The sequence below is a fragment of the Thrips palmi genome, unplaced genomic scaffold, assembly GCF_012932325.1.
Source record: "Thrips palmi isolate BJ-2018 unplaced genomic scaffold, TpBJ-2018v1 HiC_scaffold_8, whole genome shotgun sequence".
Taxonomy (NCBI): Eukaryota; Metazoa; Arthropoda; class Insecta; order Thysanoptera; family Thripidae; genus Thrips; species Thrips palmi.
The window spans coordinates 12,593,804-12,608,967 of NW_023144635.1; the positions used below are offsets into that span (position 1 = coordinate 12,593,804).

Sequence of the window (15,164 nt, forward strand, 5' to 3'; positions counted from 1 at the left end):
CGTCTTAGATTTTAAAGATTACGGATTCCAGATTGATCCAATGGAGCTGCAGTCTAGATGAAGGGCCAGACTGCTCAACTGGCACAATTTGACAGCGATATGCAGAATGTTTTTAAATTTTTGTATAGAGGTTTCCCAAAATCTGTTAAAAATCGCCCCATACCCCCTTACCAGCCATGATCCTTGCTTTCGAGGTGAGGTCTGCGGCGCAATGGGAGTCAAGAAGAGGGTGAAGCGGCACCGTTTCGAACAGGGTCCTCTTTAGAGCGCCTGAACAGCCGAGGGTTGGTAAGCTCCAAGCGGCGCTTGGAAAGCACTCGCCGCACCGTGGGCTCGCTCAAGGCCACGAACAATGCTATTCGGTGTAAGTCAAAATCTGTCGCCCCGAAAAGCTTCGGATTTGTTGGCTCCCCCTTTCCCTTTCTCTCTTTTTCCCCACAGGGTCCAAAGCCTTTGTCCCGGCCCCCTCAACCTGCCCCCAATACCGGATATATTGTGTGTTGTTTCAGATAAATTTTCAAGCTTTTTGTCGGAAGCTGTCGCCCTTTGGTAAGCTTAGGAAGTTCTTCGGAATCTGTCGGCGTTTCCCCGGCGGTTTTCTCACTTTCCCAACCCTGAGGGGTAGGGTGTTTCGTCATATCGAATTTTGGGTCCGTCAGTGGTTTTTCTGAAAGGCCTTGGTCTGAAACAAACCCTCTGCCAAGTTTGAGCCCGATCCGAAAACGGGAAGTGGAGGCGATCGAGCCTAAAGTTTTTGGGGTCCGCGGCGGATTTGCGCGCACTGTCACACAAAAACACGCCCCGTGCACGCCGGACGCGATGCAAACCCACGGGAACCATGCAGGTACGTTCACAAGGGTCCATGGTAAGGGTTTATCTACTCGGAGATCGACCGCGACTATCCCGCCGAAGGGTAGGTGAAGCAAAGTCAAATTTTCAGTCGCGCTACCGTACGTCCAAACGGCCTGAGGCAGTGGCTTCTAATTTCACGTGCGTCGACTAGACTGGATTAGGAACCGATCTGATAAATAGCGGTACGTTAGCGCACCGCGTTCCTCGCGAAAACGCGACGCGAATGTCGCGCGCGCCAGCGCGCGCCGGCCGAGCGTTTAAATTTTGCCCGGCAGTGACCCTGCCGTGCCGTGCCGCCCCGGGCCGCTCCCAGGCACGCGCTGGTTCGGCCAGCCGAGCGGGGACGGCACGGCACGGTCACTGCCGGGGGGAATTCAAACGTCGGCCGGCGCGCGCTGGCGCGTCGCGACATTCGCGTCGCGTTTTCGCGAGGAACGCGGTGCGCTAACGTGACCGCTATTTATCAGATGGTTCCTGGTCCAGTCTAGTCGACGCACGTGAAATTAGAAGCCGCTGCCTCAGGCCGTTTGGGGTACGGTAGCGCGACTGAAAATTCGACTTTGCTTCACCTACCCTTCGGCGGGGTGGTCGCGGTCGATCTGCCGAGTAGATAAACCCTCACCATGGACCCTTGTGAACGTACCTGCATGGTTCCCGTGGGTTTGCATCGCGTCCGGCGTGCACGGGACGTGTTTTTGTGTGACAGTGCGCGCGAATCCGCCGCGGACCCCAAAAACTTTAGGCTCGATGCGCCTCCACTTCCCGTTATCGGATCGGGCTCAAACTTGGCAGAGGTTCGTTTCAGACCAAGGCCTTTCAGAAAAACCACTGACGGACCCAAAATTCGATATGACGAAACACCCTACTGAGGGGTCAAGGGCAAGGGGTTTGAAAAGTTGGGAAAGGGTGGAAAACAGCAAGGGGCAGCCGACGACTAGCGATTCTCTCGCGTGTGAACCTTGCGTTGCCCTGGAGCTGTCGACCGCACTCTCAGACTGTTATTGACTTGTCTCTAGTTAAAGAGCATTTTACACAGCAATAAAAAGTACTGTTAATATCTATGTAAGATTTTGTTCGTTATATTGACCTAAGCAGATGATTTTCAAGCTTTTGTTCGGTTATGGTCTCAAGCTGTCGCCCTCCGGAAGGTTCGGGGGAGAATCGCAAGTCGTCGGCTGCCCCTTGCTGTTTTCCACCCTTTCCCAACTTTTGAAACCCCTTGCCCTTGACCCCTCAGGGTTGGGAAAGTGAGAAAACCGCCGGGGAAACGCCGACAGATTCCGAAGAACTTCCTAAGCTTACCAAAGGGCGACAGCTTCCGACAAAAAGCTTGGAATTCATCTGAAACAACACACAATATATCCGGTATTGGGGGCAGGTTGAGGGGTCCAGGACAACGGCTTTGGACCATGTGGGAAAGAGAGAGAAGGAAGGGGCAGCCAACAGAATCCGAAGCTTGTCGAGGGCGACAGATTTAGACTTACACGACAGATTTAGACTTCGTGGCCTTGAGCGAGCCCACGGTGCAGCGAGTGCTTTCCAAGCACCGCTTGGTGAGCTTACCAACCCTCGGCTGTTCAGGCGCTCTAAAGAGGACCCTGTTCAGAAACGCTGTGCCGCTTCACCCTCTTCTTGACTCCCTTTGCGCACGCAGACCTCACCTCGAAAGCAAGGATCATGGCTGGTACGGCTCGGGTGCCGGACATTGAGCGCAGAGGTCAAAAGTGCCGGTTTTCAGGCCCCCTCAAAAAACCTCCAACTTTGACGCCTTACAGCTTCTAAACGGTTTGAGCTACGAACCTGGGCGTGTGCTCATTAGCTTTATTAGCTCTTTTTCTACAAGATGGCGTCAACGGATCGTGGATAAAAAATATTTTTGACCGTTTCCCCAAAATTTGGGTATTTTCAGTAAAATTTGGTCGTTTTGGGTAAGTATTTCTCAAGATATCGGTCGTAGGTCAAATCTGTGACCATATTCTTGTTTCTTGGGCAATTTTAAATAAGAATACCGATTTTCAGCCACTTAGCACCAAAAACCTCAGAGTAGTAAAGAAACTCCCAAATTAAGTAAAAAAAGTGGCAAATTTAGAAAACATTGGTTTTCTCGGCCAATAAATTTTTTAGCGACCTAATATTTTAGGATGTTTTTTCTTACCATAAGGGCATCTCAGAAAAAAATTTTGGTCAAAATCGGAGGGGGTCATGGGAAGGCGTTGCACGTATTAAATAAATTAGCTCTAGCCAATTTGGGCGACACCCCACGCAACACGAGTCAACCAACAACCAATCCGGAAACACAGAGAGCACCGGCCGGAGGCCCAGCGGTGTCCCGAGAGGGAGAAGGGGAACGCTCTGCGTCGCCTTGCAGCGCCCTCCGATGACCAACGACCTCCCTGGAGGACCTGGAGACTCAGGGGCGGGCAAAAGGCTCGGCTAAAGGTGTTCTGTTTTGGCCTTTCGGCGGCGCAGGCGCAGGGGCCCCTGCACCCCTCGAACCCCACCTGGATCCGCGCCTGCCGCACCGCCGCTGCTCCTCCCCTTGCGTCGGCCGCAGAGCCACCGAGTGGCGCGAGTGGCGCCCCGACGACCGCGCTGATGAGTTTGAGCAGTCGAAAAGGCGCCGCGGGCCTGCAGGGCTGCGTCGCCCTGTCCCTCTCGCACCCACGCGGGACGCCCATGAGTGCGAGAGAGACAGAGCGGCGACGTGGGCGGCACGGGCAGCCCGCCATCGCATCTGCACGCGAGCAGGCAGTGTCGCCGGGCCCTGGACGATTAGCGGCCGGGATGGGCAACACATAAGGCCTCGGCAAACACTTCTAATCCACGACTGCACGCGACACCTGCCATTACGGCCGCGGGGCGGGGCGGGGCGGGGCGGCGAGACAATCACGACACGCGAGGCAGGGCGGGGCGGCACAGCGCCCCACTCGCCCCTCGAGAAGTCCCGCCCCCACTGCCACCACACCGCGCCCAGCTGGCCACGCCCCGAATCAGATTCCTTCATGACGATGACATCCATTCCGCAATCGAAGCCCACTCAGCACTGCAACTGCGCCTTGGAGACCACGCCACCGGCTCCCCGAACGCGAGCGCACACCCAGCAGAGCTGGCCTGCAGACTGATTCCGAGAGTCGTTTTCGTCGCTCTGTCTCTCTCGCACTCGTGGGACGCCCCATACGGGTGCGAGAGAGACAGAGCGACGAAAACGACTCTCGGAATCAGTCTGCTGGCTGGCGGCGCGCGGCGCGCGCGGCGAGCGCCGTGCAGGTAGGCAGCCCCCACCAGTCCGCGCACGGAGGTGGAGCGGGTTGCCCGCCCTCGCGTTCACAGGCGCTCCGCACGCTGCGCGCCGCCCTGCGCGGATGGGCGCCGCCCTGGGCGGTGGCGACGGCGTGCCCTGCGGACGCAGCACCACGACGGCGACGTCGCGCGGTCCACAGTCCGGACGGCATGGCCTACGGCATGGCCTACGGCATGGCCTAGGACGATGGCCAGGGACATTCCGGGGGCCGACCGGCCGGAGAGCGCGCTCGATCAGCACGCCACCAACAAGGCCGCCGGCGAGAAGGCCGCCCTCGGGGGCCTCCTCGGCTCCAAGCATGGACTGTACGTCTACATGCTACAGGCTACGCGCGCGGCCCGGCAGACTGACTCCCAGTGGAGCGTCTCTCGCACACTCAAGGGGCGTCCCACAGAGGGACAGAAGACCGGTGGAGGCGGTCAAAACTCCACACGCCTTTTGAGCTCCGAAACCCCACACGCGTTTTGAGCTCCAGAGTCGCTGAGTGGGACTCGAACCAAACGTGTGACCCCACCAATGAATAATTGCTCTCCGAACGAGGAATCCATTGATGGGGGTCACACGTTCGGTAAGAGTCCTCCCTAGCGACACTGGAGCTCAGAATGCGTCTGGAATTTTGGCCGCCTCCACCGGTGCTTCTGGCGCAAGGTGCGAGGAAGACACGCGGACGGGAGCCCCGCTCGGAATCAGCCCGCAGGGTCACCCGGAGACAGTCAGGAGTTCAGATGAGACACATCCGCTACCTGAAGTCCTCCTCCTCCTGGAGGACTGCCCCTGGACAGCACTGGAGAAAAGGGAGAGGGTGGCTGGGAGCTTTATAATAGTCCTTGCACGGTGAAAACGGAACCTGGTCTGGTTTTCCAAGGAACTACTCCCTGGAAATCACCTATGTCTTCACCATTGGCTTCCTGGGAAAACCAGGTTCCGTTTTTACCGTGTGCTGGACCAGTGGGACGGTTAGACGGTCCAAAACAGCCAGGGCTAAAATAGCGCCAGTTCGAATCGGACACACTTAACCCGACCGGTGACGGCTTGGCAGCGTGATGGACGGCGACCTGGTGGCGGTGTTCCGCAACGAGGCGCAGCAGTACGCCGTGCCCTACGGCATGGCGCGGCCCAGGGCGCTGTCCAGGCCCGGCCACTCCAGCCTCGCGTGGAGCAGCGCCAGCCCCTGGCCCAGCCACGACCCGGAGCAGGTACGGCTTCCAATCCAAACACTGTGACACCAAACGTGGAGGACTCCACATTTGAAATGCGGAGGACTGGAATTTTCCGTCTCCACGCTTGGAAGTGCATAGTTTGCAGTCTCCACACGTCAAACGTGGAGTTGTCCACGTTTGCACCATGCAAAGAGACAGGGGCTCTGCGAGCCACTCCACAGTTGAAGTGTGGAGACTGCATACTCTGCACTTCCAAATGTGGGGACCTACTCCACCCCGAGGTGTGGAGTTGTCCACGTTTGGTTTCACAGTGAAACTTTTCTTTGAAATCCAAGGGAATGCCCAATGGGTTCACTGTTTAAAAAAATATATGAAAATTCGTCTTACTTTGTGGTCTGAATCGCAAATTCATAAAATGAATGTGGAGACTTACTCCACAGCAGGAAGTGTGGAGTTGTCTCCGTTTGGTTTTTACAGTGAATAAAAGCCAATGCAAACCTCTAGCTTTCAGAGGAGGCTCTTTCACCGTATAATTTCCAGTAGATCCTCCCATCGCTGACGTCATTTCATTCTCCTTTCTGTCCATTCGACTCCGTGCCACTCCGTGCTCCACGTCGGGCTGCAGGGCCTGCAGGGGCCGCAGCGTCGTCGCGGCACGCAGCCCCAGGGCGCGTGCTCGGAGCTGCACTGGATGGAGACGGCCCAGCAGTACTGCCAGAGCTCCTCGCTGCACGGCCTTCGCTACGTGGGGGACACCGGCATCTCGCCCGTCGAGCGGTACGACGAGTGCAGTGGCTCCAATCTGCAGGCTACACAGTGGGCCAGAAGACCGGCACCGGCGAAGGCAGCCGAAAATTCTAGACGCGTTTTGAGCTCCAGAGTCGCTAAACAGGACTCGAACCGGGCGTGTGACCCCATCAATGGATTCCTCGTTCCGAGAGCAATCCATTGGTGGGGTCACATGCTCGGTTCGAGTCGCACTTAGCGACTCTGGAGCTCAAAACGCGTCCGAAATTTTGGCCGCCTCCACTGGTCTTCTGGCCGACTGCTGCTGCACATGGTTGTTTCGGCGCCTCAACCGCCTTTTCCTTCCCCCTCCCCCAGGTGCTTCTGGGTGGTGTCGTTCGTGCTGGCCGTCTTCATGGCCAGCTACTTCATCAACAACATCTGGGAGCGCTGGGAGCACAGCCCCGTCATCAACTCGGTGGCCCCGGTGGCCACGCCCATCTTCGACATCCCCTTCCCCGCCATCACCATCTGCAACATGAACCGCGCGCGGCGCGCCGAGGCCGAGGCCATCAAGAGCGGATCGTACGCCGTCCTCTGTCTCTCTCGCACTCGTGGGGCGTCCCGTATGGGTGCGAGAGAGACATCGCGACGAAGACGACTCTCGGAATCAGTCTGCAGCTTCTGCTTTCTCGCTCGCTAGCTCGGCCTTTGACCACACTTGAAAAAAGCTTGGACCGCAAATGATCCTCTGATTTCCGAATCCGTTCTAATGTCGCCTTTGACCAGTGGCGGATCCAGAGTCGGCCCAAGGGGGGGGGGGGCAATGTAGCACTTTTTGCCTACTAACAGGGACAAAGTGGTGCTTTTCGCCTACCTTTCAGGCGGCTATCTAGGGGTCAGGGGGGCAATTGTCATCCCCCCCCCGTGGATCCGCGCTTGCCTTTGACGCTCTTTTAATCAACCGATGACCGGCAGGCCGCGCAACTCGTTCAACGCGCTGCAGCGGCGTCTGCTCAGCGACATCTGCGACGACACCGACTACAGCACCAACGTGGCGACCGGCGCGGACGAGGTGGACCGCAACTCGGGCAACTGGAGCGTCGTCATGGGCTTCATGATCAACGTCAGTGCACGCCAGAGCAGTGGGTCAGAGGACCGGTGGAAGCAGCCCAAATCGTAGACGCGTTTTGAGCTGCAGAGTCGCTAAATGAGACTCGAACCTACCGTGCGACCGCATTAATGGATTCCTCGTTCAGAGAGCAATCCATTGGTGGGGTCACACGTTCGGTTCAAGTCCCATTTAGCGACTCTGGAAATCAAAACGCGCATAGAACTTTGGCCGCCTCCACCGGTCATCTGACCCACTGCACAGCGCGAGCAAACGTCTTGGATCGCGAGAAAGCTGAGCCAATCTGTATACGAGGGCGGATCTAGAGTTGGATTGGGGGAGGGGCAAAGTAGCACTTTTTGCTGCCTACTTCCAGGGACAACTAGTAGTTTTTTGCCTTCTCACAGGGGAACCTCATTGACTTTTGCCTAACTTTCAGGCGGCTCTCTAAAGCCAGAGGAGGCGAAAAGGCCTGTTGCCCTCCTTTAAATCCGCCCTTGTATGCAGACTGATTCCGACAGCCGTTGTCCCCGCTCTCTCTCGCACTAATGGGCACCCCGTATGGGTGCGAGAGAGACAGAGCGACGACTGGCCGGCCTGCTGCAGGTGACGCAGCCCTGCCACGAGCTGCTGCTGTCCTGCAAGTGGCGCAGCCTGCCCGTCGAGTGCGACAACCTGTTCAACGCCGTGCTCACCGACGAGGGCATCTGCTGCTCCTTCAACCGCGTGCGCCGCGACCTCATCTTCCGCAACCCGTGAGCCAAACCGCCACACCACCAGAACGCCAAACCACCAGAACGCCAAACCACCAGAACGCCAAAGAACGCCAAACCACCAGAACGCCAAACCACCAGAACGCCAAACCACCAGAACGCCAAACCACCAGAACGCCAAACCACAAACGCCAAACCACCAGACCCCAAAAGCCAAACCACCAGAACGCCAAACCACCAGAACGCCAAACCACCAGAACGCCAAACCACCAGAACGCCAAACCACCATAACGCCAAACCACCAGAACGCCAAACCACCAGAACGCCAAACCACCAGAACGCCAAACCACCAGAACGCCAAACCACCAGAACGCCAAACCACCAGAACGCCAAACCACCAGAACGCCAAACCACAACGCCAAACCACCATAACGCCAAACCACCAGAACGCCAAACCACCAGAACGCCAAACCACAACGCCAAACCACCATAACGCCAAACCACCAGAACGCCAAACCACCAGAACGCCAAACCACCATAACGCCAAGCCACCAGAACGCCAAACCACCAGAACGCCAAACCACAACGCCAAACCGCCAAACCACGCGGGTCAAGGGATAGACCCCAGCAAGGGCGGATTCAGAAACGGATTCAGACGGGCCTGGAGGGTGGGGTTGCGGTCGACGCGGCTAAGTTGCCTACTTACAGGCGACTTTTGCGTTCCTTTCAGTCAGGAGATGGGCGCACAGTTGGCCACAAGACTGTTGGAGGCGGTCAAAATCCCGGAAGCGTTTTGAGCTCCAGTGTCGCTAAATAGCACTCGAACAGAACGTGTGACCCCACCAATGGATTGATCTTCGAAAGAGGAATCCAGTGGTGGGGTCACACGTTCGGTTCGAGTCATATTGAGCGATTCTGTAGCTCAAAACGCGACAGAGTTTTGGCCCGGCGGCGTGGGTCTTCTGGCCCACTGTAGGGCGGCGCCTCCATTCTAGGTTCACCCTCCAGATCCGCGCCTGGAGCCCAGTCCACGTACAGGGAAAGCTCAGAACGAGCCCCAAGTCATCTGCCGGTGACCACCATATGACCGTCTCGTCCGCTGACAGTGCACTGTGCGCGTGGTGCGCGTGCTGCAGGCGAGAGCTGAGCGACCTCAACATCACGTGGCCGTACCCGTCGGCCGACTGGACGCCGGAGACGGGCTACCCGGAGCAGGACAGGTCGGTGCTGGAGACGCCCTGGCGGCCGGTGGGCATCGGCACGCACTTGGGGCTCACCATCACGCTGGACAGCGAGCTGCACGACTACTACTGCTCCTCCACCTCCAGCGCGGGGTTCAAGGTGGGGAAGCCGTCGCACAGTGGGCCAGAAGACCGGTGGAGGCGGCCAAAACTCTAGACGCGTTTTGAGCTCCAGAGTCGCTAAATGGGACTCGAACCGAACGTGTGACCCCACCAATGGATTGCTCTCCGAACGAGGAATCCATTGGTGAGGCCACACGCTTCGTTCGAGTCCCATTAGAGACTCTGGAGCTCAAAACGCGTCTAGAGTTTTGGCCGCCTGCGCCGGTCTTCTGGCCCACTGTGCGTCGGCAGAACTTGGAATGGCGTTTGCTTTCGGTTTCAAAGTTGGAGAGTATAATCCCCCACCCAAAGGAGAAAGAGGAAGTCAAAACCAGGTCTCAATGGCGTCAGATTAAACATCAAAATGTTCCAAATTTTGACAAATTTCGCTCATTTTGAGGTCATGCTGACAACAGAAAGTCAATGTCAGGTCCAAATTACGTCAAGTAGTTTCATTTTAACCATCAAAATGGAGCAAATTTTGTCCAAAGTGGCCAATTGAAACTTGTTTTGTTTGCGGCCCTGCCAGATGCTCCTGCACAACCCCGTGGAGACGCCCAAGATCGCGGCGTTCGGCGCGCTGGTGGAGCCGGGCACCGAGAACCGCGTGGCCATCACGCCCGTCATCAGCCACACCGCCTCCTCGCTGCTGGCCGTCACGGTGGCCAAGCGCCAGTGCCTGTTCCAGCACGAGCGGCGCCTCTACTTCTACCGCACCTACACGCAGCGCAACTGCATCCTGGAGTGCGAGGCCAACTTCACGCTCAGCCACTGCAAGTGCGTCGCGTACTACATGCCCAGTGAGTGCGCGCCACACAGGCCTTCCTGACACAGTCATCACAGCCATTCGGGTTAATTTAAAAAAAAAAGAATTTTTAATTTTTTTTTATTTAAATTGGATCTGGAGATTGCGCTGCCAGCAAAATAATTCAAATGAACAAAAGTTTTCCGGTGGCTTCTATTTACAGTCAAAAGGTTCACTTTTTTTCTCTTTTTTTTCTCCTTGGGGGGTAAATGATCCAAAATAAGACTACGCAACGTGTGCGGAGACTGTGGACTTCCCTGCGCCCTGCGCTTTGAACCCAAATGGCCTTTCTGGTCTGCTTTCAGAGGACAGGTTCACGCGGATCTGCGGCAAGAGGGACGAGGCCTGCGCCAACATCGCTCGAGGTTTGCACACTCTGTGTGTCTGCCACACTGTCCGTTTCCCTCTCTGCCGTACTACTCCATGGTTCGCGCCGTTCTGACCTGCAGAGGCGATGGAACTGCGCATGGCGAACCCGGCAGCCAACCTGACGCACCTCAACATCACCGAGGTGCCATCCTGCCAGTGCCTGCCCGGCTGCAGCGAGCTGTCCTACGTGTTCACGCACTCCAAGAGCGTCTTCGCGCCCAGCTACCGGCCAGACGCGGAAGTCCACTCGCACCACAATAGGAATTACCTACTGTAAGTCTACCATCACCCTAGCTGACCCACTGTAAGTCGAACGTCACACATTCAACCTACTGTACCCACTGTAAGTCTACCGTCACGGCAGTGGCGGATCCAGAGCCGGCCCGTAGGGACAAAGAAGGAGTCGCACTTTTTGCCTCCTTACAGGGGCAAAAAGTAGCTTCTTGCCTACCTCTCAGGCAACTATCTGGGGGCCAACGGGGGGTCCACAGTCCTTTTGCCCCCCACTGGATCCGCGCCTGCCGTCACACTGTCAAGTCATCCCACATGGGCCCAAGGATTGACTCTCATGTTTTCATCTTTGCAGGAAGAATTCAGCAGTCATACACTTTTACTTCACGGAAACATTATTTCCAAGTCGGTACAAAGGGGAACTCTTTGGGTTCACTGAGTTTCTATGTAAGAAGGCATCTGTTACGTATCCCGTATTGTGGGTTAATGTTTTTGATTTAAACTAATAGAAATTTATCTTGTTTCCAGCAAATACAGGAGGAATATTGGGTCTCTTCCTTGGCTTCAGTTTCCTTAGTGTAGTAGAGATGGCATACTTTATATCACTGCGTGTTTACTGTTCTTGGACTCGAAATCAGAAACATTTGAAAACGAAAGACAAACTTCGAAGGAAGGTGAAACTTGATGATGATGAAAAGCCTGTGGCTATAATTGAAACTATCCCGTACCTTCAATGAAGTATGACAGAACGAGGTTAACACCAGACTGTACATGGCAATGTATGTGAAAGTAAAGGTCTTGAATAAGAGAATGTAAATCTTTATGTCCTCACAAGGTATCCTCTAAAGAAAATACAATCAACACTGGACTCACTGATTCTATAAAGGCACTGAAGTGGTAGGGATTTTTATAAGAATTTGCTGAGTTTGCTACATAGCAACAACATCTGAATAGTGAGACAAGGGCGCAGTGGAAGCCGATACGACCACTGAACATCTCAAACATCAATAAGGAGTCTGTAAGGAAGTTTGCAGACCTTCAAATGTCATGCATGAATGACTTTTCCGAAAAACACCGATAAAAATAAACATAACCTGGAACTAACAAATCGTTCGCATCTTCGGGGCAAATTTCACAGCAAGCAGACATCCATGGCCCCTCTGCAGTTTCCCGAGCAGTCCGCAACACGAGGAACAACTCACCTGTCTCTCCGGCTTTCTGCGACGCTGCGATGAATAAACAAACTGAATGAAATGTCTCAATGCTCAGCTCCGTTCCCGTCCGCCATGACACTCCAGCTTCCAGCCGTAAAAAAAAACAACCCCCACCCCCACCTTGCCCCCACCCCACCCACGGCGCCCACGGCGCTGTAGATTTTCCACAACGCATCGTGCAATTTCCCATATCCGATCCGTATCCTGTTTTGCATTCTCATACATCGCAGTCAGTTGACGAGAAACATGGCGGCGTTCTCGCGCAGTGTGTGTACGCGACATTTTCGCACAGTTTTCACGTTTTGCAAGAATGAACAGCCCAACTCGTTGATTCGGTCTCTGAATTGGGGTCCTCGACGACAGTTTTCTGGGAATGGCACGTCTCGCAGACCCGCCGTCGCCCAGGCAAACGTCCTGTACTTCGCCCTGGGAGGGATGGCCGCCGGTGTTGCGTACACCTTTTGGGACTACAGTCGCAAATCAATAGATTACTCGGCCGTTGTCAATGACACCGAATTCAAGCCGACAATCCTCACTGCTCTGCCTCCACACACCCCTTCTCGCCAAGTAAGTTCACCGAGCCTCAAGTGCCTTACGTAACGTAAAGGTGACACGGGCTAGGTTATGTAAAATATTTCATCAGGGTTCTATTTCTGGTCTGCTTTGGTTCAGGCTGGAGGTTCATTATGTGTTAATTTTGCTCTGTGTTTCTTCTAGATTTCGTTCCCATCGGACAACAGCGGCTTGAAACTGGTGCTTTATCAATATCCAACTTGTCCATTCTGCTGCAAGGTTCGAGCCTTCCTGGACTATTATGGTTTATCCTATGATGTTGTGGAGGTAGATCCTGTTCTTCGTACTGAAATGAAGTGGTCTGAGTACAAGAAAGTACCCATTTTACTAGCTGGAGTTGGAGATGGAAAATACTTGGTAAGAAGGATATTATTTATGAACATTAATTTATACTTGTAGCTTGCAGTTTGTTGCTTCAAATTGTGAACGTTTCTTTTTCAGCAATTGAATGACAGCACCCTCATTATCTCTGTTCTCAAATCCTTCTTAGCCGATCCAAAGAAGGATTTACTTAGTTTAATGAGTTCCTATCCTCCCATGTCGTACAGAGATGAAGATGGCTCTATTAAGACAGAGATTCAAAACCGTTACTACCTGATGACTGGTGAAGATGTCCAAAAAGATAAGAAAGAGAAAATCATGTTGGTATTTTTTTATTAGACTTGGTTGGACTTCTTTAAATTTGTGTTGTTATTGCAATTGACATTGCTTTTTTATTGTTTCTTTCTCCCTCCAGGGAAGAAGTGAAATGGAGAGAGTGGGCAGACAAAAAACTGGTGCATGTATTGTCTCCAAACGTTTATAGAACAGTAGATGAATCACTGCAATCGTTTGAATGGTTTTCAGAGGTAATAAATAATTAAATATGCATCCATTTTTTTAAAATTTAGTACTATATTCTTTATCGTAGTTTTTTAAACCAATAAATTACAGGTTGGTGAATGGGACCGATTGTTCCCTTCTTGGGAACGTAATCTAATTGTATATGCTGGTGCTTACGCCATGTGGTTGATTGGCAAGAGACTGAAGAAACGGTAAGATGCAGTTAAAAGGGTGAAATAGTTTTGACATGTTACTATTGCTAAGACTTTGTGATGTTACAGGCATTTGCTTAAAGATGATGTGAGAATTTCATTGTATGACGAACTTAACTTCTGGCTGAGAAATCTAAAGAAGAAGGGGACATCGTTCAATGGAGGAAAGAAACCTGACCTTGCTGATCTAGCTGTGTATGGAGTGTTGAGTAGTATTGAGGGATGTCAGGCTTTTAAGGATGCTGTTGAGAATACAAAGATTGAGGGATGGTATATGGCAATGAAAGAGTTTGCATCAACACAAGCAGGAAGTAGGCTCTGATTGGAATCTGAAATGTCCTTAAATAAATTAAATATTGGCAACTAAGAATGTCTAGCTTATAGATGAAGTTTCTATTTTGGTTTTAGTATTGAAGTCTATTCAAAAGTTAATTTTATTGAATACTAGCCTCATGTTGTTAATAAAGTGAAGTTTCTTAAATTAAATACCTATGTGAAAGTTAGGCAATTATTCTATCTTTATAATAGTTAGGTGGCACATTCTTCGCGTTTACTCTAGCCCACTCACTGTGTTTCAACCAAGATCAAATTTCTCCTCCTAGATAGAGACTTGTCTCATGTCCTAGACCTGTCAGTATTTCTAGTCTCTTCAGGAAATGTAATATTTTCTTTGTAAATATAAATGACGCTGCAAGATTGATATTTTTCTGCATTGATTTGTGTAAGGAGGTAAATAAACAAAATACTTTTGAAAATTTCCAAAAAGAATTAATTTAAATCCTGTTATACTCAGCCAAAATGGAAAAATACAAATGCATCTGCTTCAACAGAGATTTTCGCAATGAAACAGTCAATCCCAAGTACACCCAGCTGTCTCATCCTCTTTTGGTTTGTCTCGGATACTACTGTGAACTGCGGCCTCTCCCTCCTCGTCCTGCCGCCGGTCAAACACAACAACAGGCAACATAACGAAAATTTTACCATCCAAGGGGTGTGGGATTGTCAGTCGGAATGAATTGGATTCACGTGATCCATTCATTCGACGTCATGGCCAGGCCAAGAAAAAGCCACCGATGACCTCAGACTCGGCTCGTCTTCAGGAGAATACCGACTGACCCAAGGATTCGTGAAGGTGGCACCTCTTGTAAACAAAACTCCGCGGCGGCAGAATGTTTGCCCCGGAAGTGGAGCGAGTCGGTTCTCTGCACCGCCAATCGCAGTCTGGCCGCCTCCACCAGGAGGACTTGGCTTCAGTTCGGCCGGCAAGCGGTCAAGAAACAGGCACGGCCAAGGGCCGAAGGGCAGGGCCATCCAGCGGCCGGGTCACGGAAATATGAAAGTATGGCCGTTGCGGCGTTGCCATGGCGACGCGCCGCGGGCTGGGGGCGGCTCTTTATGATGTGCAGGAAGGGCAGCGCAAGGCAGGGAAGAAGGGGAGAGATGTGATTGATCGATAAAATCACCTCGCGGGGGCTGATAAGTTAACTCGTTACTGTGGCGCCGACAGTCGCCAAGACGGGGCCGCCGGGTGAGGCTCTCTGGGGAGCAGGGCGGAGCGCGGAGCAGGGTGCCAGTGTCGGCCGCCGCCAGCGGCACCCAGCACCCGCCCGGCGACGCCCGGCCAGCGCCCATTTCTCGTTTTCGCTGCGGGTGCCCGGCGGTAAGTTTGCAGCCTCGCCGATCCCCGTGTCGGAGTCGGAGAGGAGGGGGGGGGGGGTAGTCGCAGTGCAAC

The 15,164-nt window shown here is 53.5% G+C and overlaps 4 protein-coding genes across 4 annotated transcripts in view; 3 read left to right on the plus strand and 1 right to left on the minus strand.

Moving 5' to 3' along the window:
- Positions 1-11,917, minus strand: part of LOC117653331 — a 21,961-nt gene extending 10,044 nt beyond the window's left edge. Inside the window, 2 exon segments of the mRNA XM_034398951.1 lie at positions 4,379-4,385; positions 11,814-11,917. The gene's annotated coding sequence lies outside the window, so the exon portion shown is untranslated.
- On the plus strand, positions 4,340-5,376 carry LOC117653256. Its single transcript, XM_034398816.1, has 2 exons — positions 4,340-4,458; positions 5,193-5,376. Exons 1-2 carry the CDS (start codon positions 4,340-4,342, stop codon positions 5,374-5,376), a joined length of 303 nt encoding a protein of 100 aa, XP_034254707.1.
- On the plus strand, positions 5,947-11,728 carry LOC117653340 (pickpocket protein 28-like). Its single transcript, XM_034398965.1, has 10 exons — positions 5,947-6,090; positions 6,418-6,624; positions 7,018-7,165; positions 7,757-7,905; positions 9,000-9,204; positions 9,736-10,006; positions 10,317-10,376; positions 10,461-10,653; positions 10,967-11,058; positions 11,140-11,728. The coding sequence occupies exons 1-10, from the start codon at positions 6,005-6,007 to the stop codon at positions 11,346-11,348; spliced, it is 1,620 nt and encodes a 539-aa protein (XP_034254856.1). The 5' UTR covers positions 5,947-6,004; the 3' UTR covers positions 11,349-11,728.
- Positions 11,918-12,030: 113 nt separating the features above from the next.
- LOC117653346 (prostaglandin E synthase 2) lies at positions 12,031-14,188 on the plus strand. Its single transcript, XM_034398975.1, has 6 exons — positions 12,031-12,392; positions 12,543-12,755; positions 12,840-13,039; positions 13,135-13,246; positions 13,332-13,432; positions 13,502-14,188. The coding sequence occupies exons 1-6, from the start codon at positions 12,072-12,074 to the stop codon at positions 13,752-13,754; spliced, it is 1,200 nt and encodes a 399-aa protein (XP_034254866.1). The 5' UTR covers positions 12,031-12,071; the 3' UTR covers positions 13,755-14,188.
- The last annotated feature ends 976 nt before the right edge of the window (positions 14,189-15,164 follow it).

Excerpts from the sequence above, each read along its gene's own strand:
- LOC117653346 (XM_034398975.1), top strand. The coding sequence starts at position 12,072 with ATGGCGGCGTTCTCGCGCAGTGTGTGTACGCGACATTTTCGCACAGTT. Across the intron at positions 13,040-13,134 it reads GATAAGAAAGAGAAAATCAT|GGAAGAAGTGAAATGGAGAG; the intron begins GTTGGTATTTTT and ends TTCTCCCTCCAG. Across the intron at positions 13,247-13,331 it reads CGTTTGAATGGTTTTCAGAG|GTTGGTGAATGGGACCGATT; the intron begins GTAATAAATAAT and ends AATAAATTACAG.
- LOC117653340 (XM_034398965.1), top strand. The coding sequence starts at position 6,005 with ATGGAGACGGCCCAGCAGTACTGCCAGAGCTCCTCGCTGCACGGCCTT. Across the intron at positions 6,091-6,417 it reads GGCATCTCGCCCGTCGAGCG|GTGCTTCTGGGTGGTGTCGT; the intron begins GTACGACGAGTG and ends CCCCTCCCCCAG. Across the intron at positions 9,205-9,735 it reads CCTCCAGCGCGGGGTTCAAG|ATGCTCCTGCACAACCCCGT; the intron begins GTGGGGAAGCCG and ends CGGCCCTGCCAG.
- LOC117653256 (XM_034398816.1), top strand. The coding sequence starts at position 4,340 with ATGGCCAGGGACATTCCGGGGGCCGACCGGCCGGAGAGCGCGCTCGAT. Across the intron at positions 4,459-5,192 it reads CTCGGCTCCAAGCATGGACT|CGTGATGGACGGCGACCTGG; the intron begins GTACGTCTACAT and ends ACGGCTTGGCAG.